General features: G+C 52.7%; 1 protein-coding gene across 1 annotated transcript in view; it reads right to left on the reverse strand.

Annotated features, from left to right (window-relative positions):
• The window catches only part of Grk5 (G protein-coupled receptor kinase 5), a 221401-nt gene that overhangs the window by 13828 nt on the left and 195414 nt on the right, over positions 1-12159 (reverse strand). The window contains exons 5-9 of the mRNA XM_004838829.3: positions 11265-11365; positions 9134-9226; positions 5219-5282; positions 4309-4449; positions 1169-1359 (exon numbers count right to left, since the gene is read on the reverse strand). Of these exons, the coding sequence (XP_004838886.1) occupies positions 1169-1359; positions 4309-4449; positions 5219-5282; positions 9134-9226; positions 11265-11365 (590 nt within the window). The remainder of the gene's footprint in view (positions 1-1168; positions 1360-4308; positions 4450-5218; positions 5283-9133; positions 9227-11264; positions 11366-12159) is intronic.

Below are 12159 nucleotides of genomic sequence, written 5' to 3' on the forward strand. Positions count from 1 at the left end.
TTAATATGCATTAATAATTCTAATCTAAAAGTTCCAAATAAGGGTACAAGGCATCATCTCAATAACCAGCTCAGAGGGTTGGAATGCCAGCTCACTAAGGGGCCAGCCAGAACCTAACCCAGGGGGAGGCCACGACATGGGGAGGCCACAAGCAGTCAGGGCCGGGGGGATACTCTGGTTTCCTGCCTCCCCAGAGGAAAAGAAGAGCTTGCTTTTTCTTTCGTTCAAGTAAAAGAGGATCAAGGAGGATTCTGTTTCAACCCTTAGAGAAAATGTTCTGACTCTCTTTTCACTTGAATGAAAACAAAACAAAAACACAGGCGGGGAGATGGTATGGGGAGGACATGTCATGAAGAGCGTTCTTTCTTGTTTACAACATTTTCTTGGGTCCCAAGAAAGTCTCCACCCCGAGCTCCACGCCAAGGTCTTCCACCTGGGCTATGCGGGTGCCCAGGGCTTCGGTGGAGTCCCACGCTGGTGATTCCAGGGGTGTGGCTTTCTGGACATCACCCTTACCTTGCAGGAGCTTCCCATGCATGGTTTAGATGGATGATGGTAGAATTCAATTTGCGACAGCAATTAGATTATGCTGGATCCCTTGAAATCTGTGATGCAACTGTTCAATTTCAAAACATCAATATTTGGCTCCATTTAAACCTATGATGGACGATTTCAATGTCTCCTTAAAAAATACGGTTGGCACGATTTTCAGAATCCTTTGTGAAGGGCTGTAACGAGCACGCGAAGTCCCCGGTTCACTGTCGGAAGGATCTGGACACGTGGCCTCAGAGTCCAGCTGTGTGGCACTGAGGTTCATGAGGAGACGGGGAAGCCAGAGCAGGCTGATGATGGGCCAGGGCAGGACTCAGGCCACTTGTAGCCTGCCTGCGGCCAGTGACCCTCCCCAGGGCTCCGGGGCCGATTCCTGACGGCACCCAGTGGGGGCCACCGACCTCCAGAGTGGGTTGGAGAGGACAGGAGGTCGTGGTGCTCCTCGCTTCACATGCTCGGCTTCCTAAGTGTTGGAGGCCGGAGAACAAGGCCAGAGGGTGGCCCTGCTCACTTGCTCAGGGCCTCAATGCACCTGGTCCCCAGGGTGGGGATGACAGCCCACTAGCGGGCTGCAGGGGTCCACCGCACGCATGGAGACGCTATGGAGCCGGCTCACCTGTAGACAGTGTTCTCTCGGTGCAGGTCCTCCAAGCCACAGAGGATCTCGGCGGCGTAAAACAAGGCTCGCTCCTCCTCGAAGCCTGGGTTCCCCATGTTGTAGATGTGGAACTTCAGGTCGCCCCCGTTCATGATGGTGAGGACGAGGCACAGCGCATCCTTGGTCTCATAGGCATAGGCCAGGTTGACCTGGGGGCACAAGAACAGGTCATGACGACCGCGGCCCACTTCTGCTTCCCTTTTCAGGATCCTTGAAGCTGAGGGCTGGGTGGCGGAAGGAGGAACACCTTACACCACCACCCTGCATCTAGACAGCCTCTTGGTATTGTTGCCTGTTGCCTCTCTGGGCTAATAAAGGACTCAATGCCCAGCTCCTCCCAACAAGTGGTTTAAAGTGAACAGCAAGGAGCAAGGAGCAGGCGGTACCTTGACTTTCTCCCAGTCCTGCTAGAATGATGTCTGCGCCTTCACACCATGAAAGCCAGGCACTCATCAGCCAGTTACACCTGGATGCTGTCTTGTCGCCTGGTCAGAAAAGCAGGGCTTGGCTGCCTCTGGGCCATGGGGACTCTCTGACAGGGTGACAGGGCTGGGAGTGGCCAGCGGGCATTCAGGGGGTACAGCATAGTCTGGCCAAAACTTTCTCTTGCATGTAGGACGTGTCTTGTTCGCCTGTCGATGGCGCGACCAACAGAGGTGGATCTGGTCCCAAGGTGCTGTGCACTGAGGCCCTGGGGTAGCAGGAGAGGTAGACGGTGCTGGGATTGAAGCAAAATTACACTAGGCAGAGCTCCTTCGCTTTTCCACTTAGTGAGCCTGCCTAAATGAAATCTAGCCACTGTGGAACAGGCTGGGCCTGTTTGAACATCAGGGACAATAACAGTTAGCTGGGAGGAAAGGAGACAACAGGGATGTTGAGGGTGAGCCAGCACATGGGGGCTGGGGATGGAAGTGCACCGCCTCTGCATCTGGCCCTGTTCCTCCCCATCTGCCCAGGTGACCCTGAAAAAGGCTCCTGGTTTGCATGAGCATCCCAAAAGGCCCATGTATGAAGGGCTTGGTCTCCAAGATGGTGCTGTTGGGAGATGGTGGGGCCTTCAGGAGCAGAGGTCTATTAGGAGACCCATGGTCACCGGGATACACCCTGGGAGGGACTGGGTGACCCAATCCTTTCCTGTCTCTCAATCTTTTCCTGTCTCTCATGATGTGTTATGCATCATGACATAAGTAGTTTTGCTTTTCCACATGTTCCCAGTAGGTTGTACTCTTGGAGAAACCCAGAGCAACAGGGCCATCTGATCTTGGAGTAAGACCTCCAGAACTTTCCTCTTTATAAGCTAAGTGCCTCAGGTATTTTGTTATAATGATGGAAAGCTGACTATTACAGAGCACACTGAAGGAACTCCCTGCTGGGGCCATGCATGGTGCAAGGTCAGGAATATCCAGCCATCAAAGCCAATGGAGATGTAGTGGCTCAGATGTCAGGCTCATGACCCTTTTCCTTGAGTAGGATCCACCAGCACTGCCCCTTATAGATGAGGGCTCCACAGCCAGCACTGAGGTGGCAACCAGGGGTCAAAGAGGTTTGGGGAAAAACTGACTGCTGCTTGCCTTGTACACTTCCTCCTGCCATGTAGCACTGCACTGCCAACCCCTTCTTTCTGTACAAGGCTGGCAGTTGGGGACAGCCTGGGATGAGACCTAGAGACCCAAACTTCTGTCCCCTTTGAGTATCACTTTATAAAACCACCTTCCCCTGGCAAATGACCAAAGTACGGAGTTGGTGGTGGCACCTCTCTGTTCACATGCAGTTGGGGCAAGCTCGATGGACAGCGGTGTGAGAACAGCGATCAAATGAAAGATGCACAAATCTGTGCTACAGCAATTCCTCTGCTAAGAATATGTCCTATGGCTACACTTGCAGAAATATACTAAAGGAGTGTTCAAAGATGGACAGTGCAGCATTGTTGGTGGTGGTTTGAAAATGGGAAACGTGTCCATCTGTGGGGATTGGTTATGCAGATTACTGTTTCAGAGCAATGATGCACCACTTTCAAAATGGGGTTCAATAGCCAGGCAGAAGCCTAAAATCCCAGTACTCTTGGAGGCTGAGGCAGGAGGACTGTGAGTCTGAGCATAGCCTGGCTATGTTAGTGACCCTGTCTCAGAATAAAAAAGGGCTGAGGATGTATCTCAGTGCAAAGGCTCTAGATTCAAGCCTCAGTATTGAAAAATAAGTTTGGTGTGATTGATTGTAGGTCTGGGCAGAGAAAAAGATCTATAGCTTAAGGGAAAAAATACTGCAGCATAAGATGTATAGGAAGATCCTGTTGGCTAAAAATAATAAAGCCTATACATGAATAAAACATGTCTGGAAGGATTACTCAAAGAAGGAGGCATTTATTTTTATTGTGTACTCTCTCTGCTGTTTGAATTTTTACCTTGTGCATACATTAGCTTTTATAATAACACGTGTCAGAGACATTTAAAGCTGACCAAATATCCATGGCCTCCTCCACACTTCCTAGCCTCCCCTTCAGCTGGCTTGTCCCCTGAGATGACAACAGGCTGTGGGTGGAAGGGTGGAATGTCAGTCCCTCTAAGGCAATGAAAAGTCCCTGTGGAGACGTCCTAGTACTTCCCCCAGGCTCCAGAGGAAGTAGCTGTGAGATGGACGAGACTGGGCCAATCTCGCACTTGCTGTGATGGACAGATAAACTTTTGTTGCCTGTGGCTATCTGCAGTCTAATTCGTTACTACAGCGGAGCCTGGCCTAGACTGACTAATATGATGCCTCCCCAGGACACTCCACCACTGTGGTCTCCACAATGATGAGGAGCCTAGAGCAGCACAGAGGGTCTGTGGGACTGAAGCTTCCTGGGTGGGTTCAGGGAGGACTTGGCAAGGTGGTCTTCAGGGAAGCCAGTCACCACCAGGTCTGGTGACAAGACGGTCAGCTGTGACAGGTGTCCAGGTGCCCTGTGGTGGAGGGAAGGTCTGGCTGCCTTTCTGCATCCTTCTGGATCCTCTCCCTGACGTGGGGGTGGGGATGTGCCACACTGGAGAACCACTCCCTGGTACACAAGGGAAGTCCTGATCCCCAGAGGCGTGGGTCTGATGCTGCTCCGAGACACTCACCACAAACTGGCTGTTGACCTTCTCAAGAATCTGCTTCTCGTTGAGCGCCATGGACTCCCCTTTCCTCTTTTTGATCCTCTTCTTCTCCAGGCGCTTGCAGGCATACATTTTGCCTGTGGCCCGAACCTGGCAGGCACAGACCTGAGGTGCGAGAAGGTCACCATGGTCACAGGGGCCCTGTGATGGTCAGCCCAAGCCCCTGTGAGCCCACTGCCGCCCTGGCCCTGCCCTTGGGAGCACTTGAAGGTTCAGGGTCCACCATGCACACCAATGTCTGGCAGAGGTTTTAAGCACTGTCCCCCTCTCAGGAGGGACAATTGAATTTTCTCCTGTAAGCTGCTGGCAGGAGAGGCTTGCTTTTGGTCAGTGAAAGGAGAATTCAAGAATCCTGACTATAATTTGGAGCAATGGCAACAGGGCATTTGGGCTCTGGCTGTAGCTCTGCCCCATACTGGCTGTGTGACCTCAGTTGGGCCACCTAAGTATTCTGAACCGCAGCTTTGCTCGTCTCTGAAATGGGAGGAACAGGGCTTGGCCTCACATATGGGGTCAGATAATACCCAAAGAAATCTCTGCTCCCGTGTGCTAGCACATGGCAGTGGCAACATCCAGATCTGTCGGAGGCCAAGGTCACTGAGCTCCTTTGGGGCTTTACTTGTCCCTCCTGCGAAACGACCCAGCGATGGGTCCACCGCTCCCCAGAGCCCCAGATTAGAGGCTGGGTCCAGTTTACCTGCCCAGTGGCTCCTGTCAACATCCTCTTTCCCTCCCACACACATCACAGGTGCCCCAGGGCCTGGGACCCCACCCCCTAGGCTCGAGGAATTCCTACTTAGAGACCCTTCGGGGAGATCTAAGAGGGTCAGGAAGAGCAAGCAGAGACCAGGAGCTTTCAGTAGATATCACTTACCTCCCCGAAGCCCCCTTTCCCCAGCACTCGGTACTGCCTGAATGTATTTTTGGTCACGGGTTGCCTGAAAAGAAGAAAGAACGTGACATTGGTCTCCGTGAGTTACAGTTCAGGATCCACAAGAAATGGACCCAGGCACCACTGAAAGCAGCTGTGGAGGCACAATCCCAGGACCTCTGATGGCTCCAGGGATCCTCAAGAATAATAGCTGTAGACTGGACCCTCAAGGGCTTACTCTGGGGCTGGTGCCTGGCTTGGTCAGCAGGGTGGGGCAGGGACTTGAAAAATGAGCCTGGTGTGCTCAGCTGCACCATGTGGGGTGTCCCTCTCCCCAAACTCAGGGAGGGGGAAGGAGTCACAGAGGAGGCCTCTAAGGATGAAGGGAGACCACAGCCTCGCCACACCTGCACAACAGCGAACCGCACTTCCGGTCGTATAGGACCTGTACCTCCGAGGGACAAAATCTGCTAGCTTTGGCTCTGGGCTGGGTACTCTGATCATCAGTCCCAACCATTCCCCCACCGGGAACCCTTAATTATATTTCCCTCAGCGAACCAGGACGCTAGAAGATCCTGAATGTCCATGGCTGGAGGCATGAGGTAATCTTCACATTGTGTCTCCTGACACCCCATTTTCATTGGCCAAACCCACTTATGTCTAATCAGACAGCTCTGAGTTCCAGGAGTAAGCACGTAAGAGGCCATCTAGTTGAACCAAGACTCCACAATGCGAGAGCTTATTCTTCATCCCTGGTGTGTTTGGCTACAATCATCTTAGAATGAAAGAGCTGGCTCTTGGATCCCCGGGACTATTTGTGAGCAGCCCTCTTCTCAGGAGTCCTGACCAGGGCCGAAGGGTGACTGACTTGGGCCAAAGAAGCGAGTTAGTTCAAGAAAGCCCAGGGTGCCTCCAACTGCCCACTGTCTCTTGAACAAATGTATCTTGTGCAAAACCCTCTGGCTGCTGGGACCTGAAGATGGTTTGGATTTCATGGAAGCCACATCTTCAGCACCATGGCTACTCTTAGGGCAACTTGGGAAAACCACAGCACTCTGGGGCCCCATGTCTCCAACTCACATGCCGAGACTCGCTGGTGTTTTCAAGGGCCATGGGGCCCAGTCCCCATCACAGAGCTGCCCCCTCCCGGCCCCTCCCTTTTCTCCTTCTGTACAGGGCACCCGGGCAGCCTGGAAGTAAATCTGTCCTACACTGGCACCCGTCATGTGGTCCCGGGAGCCTTTCCTACAGCTGCCCTCGAAACCACATGAAGGCAGCTGGGGCCTAACAGTTTACGATACATGGAGAACAAACAGTCGCTCAACATTACCGCAGAACTCCTCGGCTAGGGGGAAATGAATGTAATACAATTTCCCAGGAATTTCTTGGTTAACCTTGGAAGGGAAAAAATCCCTTTAATATTTCGGCAGTACAGTACTAACAGGCCATGATCTTGTTTGGGAAGAAAAAAAATAGGAGGAAGGCTGGGTGCTGTCGGTCATTTGGGGCATTGCCAGGCCAGGATCCTGCCCTGCTGTCTCCAAAAACTCAGTGCCTTCCAAAGGATGAACTCTTAACTTCTCTGTAGTCAGTGTACAGATTAGAAACATGCATCTCATGCACTTGGTACAGACAAGTAAAACGAAAGCCAGTGGCCACAGGATTCTGTAGGAATCATAGCTGAGTGGGCTAAGAGCTGAGAGCTTGAGGGAGGGGCACTGGGTTCAGGTTCTAGCCTTGCCAAGCCTTTGTGTGTGGCCAGAGCCCGCCCATCAGTGTCTCTGAGGCGCGCATCTCTGATAAGTGGAGATAATGAGAAGGCCTATGTATCCATCTCAGGGTTCCTCGCAGGGTGCTATTTGGAGTGTCAGCTGTCGACATTCGAACCCCTTGGTGTGGAGGGTGGGCCCTTGGCGGGGTCTCTGTAACAATACTTGCTGCTCGGTGCACCCCACACAGGCTCATGTCATCCTCACACTGGCCTCAGGACATGGAACTATTCTGTCCCCACTCTTTGTTTGTTTTGTTTTTTTGGTACCAGGGATCGAACTCAGGACCTTGCACTTATAAGGCAGGCGCCGGAACCACTGAACTAAATCCCCGGCCCATCTGTCCCCACTCTTCAGTTGAGAACGTTTAGGCTTCGAGAGGTGGAATGAGTTGCCAGGTCCTGGCTGCTAAGTGGTAAAGTGGGACTGGGGTCCCACCTTCCAGTGCCACCCTGCTACCCTGGGTGGCCAGGTGCAGCTCAGGGTGTGTGTTCCACAGCCCAGGCCTCCAGGGCGTGGGTGGGCAGGATGAAATATATCCCCACTGGCCTGTGCCGAGGTCCTCAGAACCATGATGGAGCCAGCAGCAAGAGTGGCCACTCCTTCACCATTGGACATGGAGAGGCAAGGACACAGCAGGCCCCATGGTGACTGCCAGGGGGTGACAGCCTGCAGCCTGTGGCTGACTTCTGTCGAGCGCCAGCCTTGTTCCAGCACTTGCTATCTTACTTTATCTCATTCTCTCCCCAGCCTGTGAGGTGGGTATGACTGTCTCCATTTTCCAATGAAGGAACTGGGGTGCAGTTAGTTGAGCCCCCCCTCACAGAGGCCCCTCCTCAGAAAGAGGCAGCTGGGACCTGGGCTGTGGCTCTGTGGCTTAGCAGGGTGTCTGGTCCGACCTGCCCTCCTGAAGCCCTCCTGTGACGTGCAGGTGCAGGGTGGCCAGGGGAGCTCATCAGGCCAACAGAGAAGACCACCCTCCGGTCAGTGTCACCGCTCTGCTCAGTGGGGGCCATGTCCTGGCCAGTGGCTGCAGGCAGGCTGCTTGCCCTCCTCAGGGGGTTTCCCGGTGAGTGCAGGGCAGGGCTGAGAATGGGCTTTGAGGGGGCTCCAGGCCTGCAGCCTTCTAAACGTCTGCAGGGGACCCAGCCTGCAATGATGAAGGGGCAGGATGGCACCCTGCTCTCTAACCATGGAGTGTCTTGGAGGCTCTGAGTCCCAGAACTCCCAGGACAGGGAGCATGGGCAGTGAAAGGGAATGCCCGCCCCACCCCCCTTGTCTATCAGCTTAGCTCAGCATGGATTTAGGGCAGGAATCACTCAGTTCTGCAAATCCTGCAGCATCAAAGGTGGACTGAGCACTGAGCTGGGGGTTCTGGGCCAGGGTACCTCCTCGGATGCACTACTGGTGGGCTGGGTGACAAGGCAATGTCTCCTCTCTACCTCTTTAGTCACAGGGAGGTGGCCATGCAATGAGAGCACTTTGAAAAGAGCAAGGCAGCACATAAGCCATGAGCAGATGCCCGATATCACCTGTTAATAGAATAATGGAAACAAAACAATAAGGAAACCGTGCAGCTCACTCCCCAGGAGGAAATCAATGCTGATGAAGCCAGGGAGAGCAGGTGCTCAGGGGCTGGTGGGGCTGGAAACTGAGGGTCGCTGTTTTGAAAGGCAACTTTAAGTCCTTCGGTTTATGATCGGGTGCCTTTTGACTCAGAAATTTCTCTGCTAGGCATTTCTGTGCATGTACTTGCAAAAGTACATACAGATTTATGTACAAAGCCATTCATTATTTAGAGAAGGCTGCACAAAAAAATTGAGAAAGCCTTAATGTTCATCAATAGGGCAGGGTGTTAAAGGATGTACAACTATTTCTAAGAGCTCTACTTGACTAGCAGAGAAAGGATTCCCAAAGACAGTGAACCAAAGAAGCAAGAACAGGGTGCTATGTGTGCGCCTCAATTTACGTGCACTTAAAAATGTGCAGATTATTTCTAGAACTTAATTAACAGGAGGAGGAAGTTTCATTCTATTGTAATCCTGGACCCCTGGGAAGTAACAGCCTTTTTATATGAAGTCGCAGGTGAAACCCTGCACCTCTACCTCTCCCATTTGGATGCTGTCATGTGTGGGATGTGGAACTCACCTCTCCAACCACTTCCATTGGAGAAAGCGGTCAAAATACATGCTGTGCAGGTATTCGTGGAACGGCTCTCCCCTCAGGTAGTCATGGACAGACCTAGCTCAGATGGACAGAAGGATGAGCATGTTATAACCCCAACCTCAAGCCAGTGGGCAGAGCTGCTGCCTTTGGGAATATAAACAAACAAGGTCTTGCAACAGATGTGGCACATTTGGCCAGAGGCCTTGGCACCCTGCCAAAGGTAGTTCGAAACTGGTGGATCCTGTGACATTTCTTGGGTGCCTGTCTATGCTGGGCACTGTTCTGGGCACTGGACTACAGCAGGGAGCATGGGGGGGATGCCAACTGGAAACCACAAACACTACACAATCCCAGAGATGCGCTGTCACAGATTAGGGTTTGGTGAGATCTCTCTGAAGAAGGGAGCCCTTAGCAGAGATGAGCGAAAATGGAGCCTTACAAGGTATGGGAGGTGATGGGGACTCAGAGGAGGTACGGATGGGAAGTGGGGACACAGCTCCTGAGGGATTTGGGTTTGGTCTGGACCAGCAAGACCACTATGTGCAGCAGAATTTGCTGGGCACTTGCTGTGGGCCAGGTGCCAGGTCCTGGATACTGGGGACTCCTCTGTGTCTTAGGCCATCAGAGAAGGGCCTGGCAAATTTCAAACTGGGCCGAGGGCAGGGATGGGCTGCTCCCCTTTACACAGTGGCTATCTACTTCAGGCACTTGGGACCTGGGGAAGGGAAGGGACAATGGCAGGATGGGGACCACCAGAGGCTGTGAACTACTAAACCTGAAAGTAGGCCAGCGTGGGAGTCAGGGTCACTGGCCAGGATACTGACAACTGCTGCTCATCTCTCCACAGCACCTAAGGCAGGGCTAGGCCCAAGGCAGCCTTCTCCAAATATCAGCTCTCACCACAGCCCTACCAGCTCCTCCCTCTGCCCATGTGGTCCCTGGTTTTGTTGTGTAAGCTCCATGAAGGCCAGGACTGCCTTCCTGCTCTCCCTCAGAGCTAGTGCAGTGCCTGGTACACAGCAGGTACTCAATGTGTGCAGTGCTGAATTAGGGCACACAAAAGCGTCAGACTCATCCAGCCGTGTGAGGTGACCGGTTCGGATGGGGCCTGGCAGGCATGTGTTGGTGTACCTGCATTCTCAGCTCACAGCAGCAGCGTGCATATCAGGGCGGGGTGGGCTCAGTTGGTGCCAATTTGGCTCGCCCTCCCCTAGGGTGGATGTGGGGCCTGCTGACAAGATCCAGTGCTGCTGAGCAGGCAGCCTGTGCACCCCCAGCATCAGTGCCACCTGGTTGTGACAGCTGACAGAGGTGGGGACTGAAAGATTTCAAGGCCATCCAGGCAGGGACAAGTTTTTGTATATTCCTCGGTCTCAGTAGCTTGGAGAGCCACCTGCTCTGAAGCCCCTCTGAAGTAGGCATTTTCTTTGGACATGGCACTGCATTATCTTTTCCCTTTGTGAGAAATAAAACGGTCCACTCATCTGTGGAGGAAGTTCCAGCTCCCAGTGGATGTTGAAACCTCAGATAGTGCCTAACGCTATATGCTAAGGTTTTTTTTTTTTTGGTACTGGGGATCGAGCTCTGGACCTTGCGCTTGTGAGGCAGGTGTCGGAACCACTGAGCTAAATCCCTGGCCCTAAGTTTTTTCCTCTGCATAGAAACCTATGATAAAGTTTACTTGTAAATAAGGCACAGTAAGACATTAACAATAACTAATGATAAAGTAGAACAATTGGGCCAGGGATTTAGCTCAGTGGTGCCGCCACCTGCCTTGCAAGCACAAGGTCCTGAGTTCGATCCCTGGTACAAAAAAAAAAAAGGTAGAACAATTATAACAATATACTGTAATAAAGTAATTTAAAACTCATTCCTGACATTTCCCATTTAATATTTTCAAACCACATTTGACCATGTATAACTAAGTGTGTGGGAAGCAAAACCACGGATATGAGATGACTGCTATACACAAATAACTACGTGGCTTGGCCAAAGCCCTCAGGCACTGAAGGCCTTCCCGGGAGCCACACTGCCAGGGGAGGGACAGGAGCAGCCTCTCGCCTGTCGGCCCGATCCCCTCAGTCCAGGCTGGCCAGGCTGGTGGAGAACTTACTGCACACAAGCAGAAAACAGCTCTTTACAGGGTCGCTGCAGGAGCTTCGCCTCTGTCTGGGACACCAGGTCTCGGCTGACTTGAGCAATGAAAATTGGGGACTGGAAGGAAGGAAGAGAAGAGGTTAGTGAGGAGTAGGGTGGTTGGGGGGCATGTATGCCAGGCCCGGGGTGAGGATGGCCTGGCTCCCTGTGCCAGTGTGTGTCCAACCGCCTCCTGCCCCACGCCCGGCCATGTGGACAGTGTCCAGCAGTATGTGCAGGTGGCTGGGTAGGAAGACACAGAGCTCAGACTTAGGGGAGATTTCAGGCTCTGCCACTCACAAGCTGTGTGACGTCACAGAGGTCACGTGGCTATTCTGAGCCTCATTCCCCCTGCGGCTTGGCCCTGTGGCCAGAAGTGACAAAGTGTGCAAGTGCTCACAGTTGTAAGGAGCTGGGCACCACGGTCCGGCTCATCACTAGCACCTGTCGAGCTTGGTGACGTCCTTTGATCACACTGAAGGCACATGTGAAGATGAACATAGTCCACCCCAGACCCAGGGTTCAGGTGAGAGGGGCTGCACTGGGGAGAGTGTGAGTGGGTGGGAAGGCTCAGGAGGAGGCTGGGGGGGAACTCAGTGGCCGCAGGGTACAGTACTAGAGCTGGGTTTGAATCCCAGATCTGCTCCCTGTGGCTGTGGGACCTTTGTCTTAATTGTTCAGCTCCACTGTTCTCAGCAAGGTGATGAAGAACAGTATTTTTTCCCAGAAGAATCAATGAAATGTTCAGGCTGAGCTCTGTCCTATATCCTGCCATGTAAGTGGTCACCATGGTCTCCTCTCATTCTCTTTCTTTGAACTGCCAGCCAGAGTACTGTACCCTATTTCAAGTTTGAAAGGAAAGTTCCAGGAGT

Source organism: Heterocephalus glaber, unplaced genomic scaffold, assembly GCF_053883595.1.
Source record: "Heterocephalus glaber isolate CG9 unplaced genomic scaffold, H.glaber_assembly_v1.0 deba00001497, whole genome shotgun sequence".
NCBI classification, from domain to species: Eukaryota; Metazoa; Chordata; class Mammalia; order Rodentia; family Bathyergidae; genus Heterocephalus; species Heterocephalus glaber.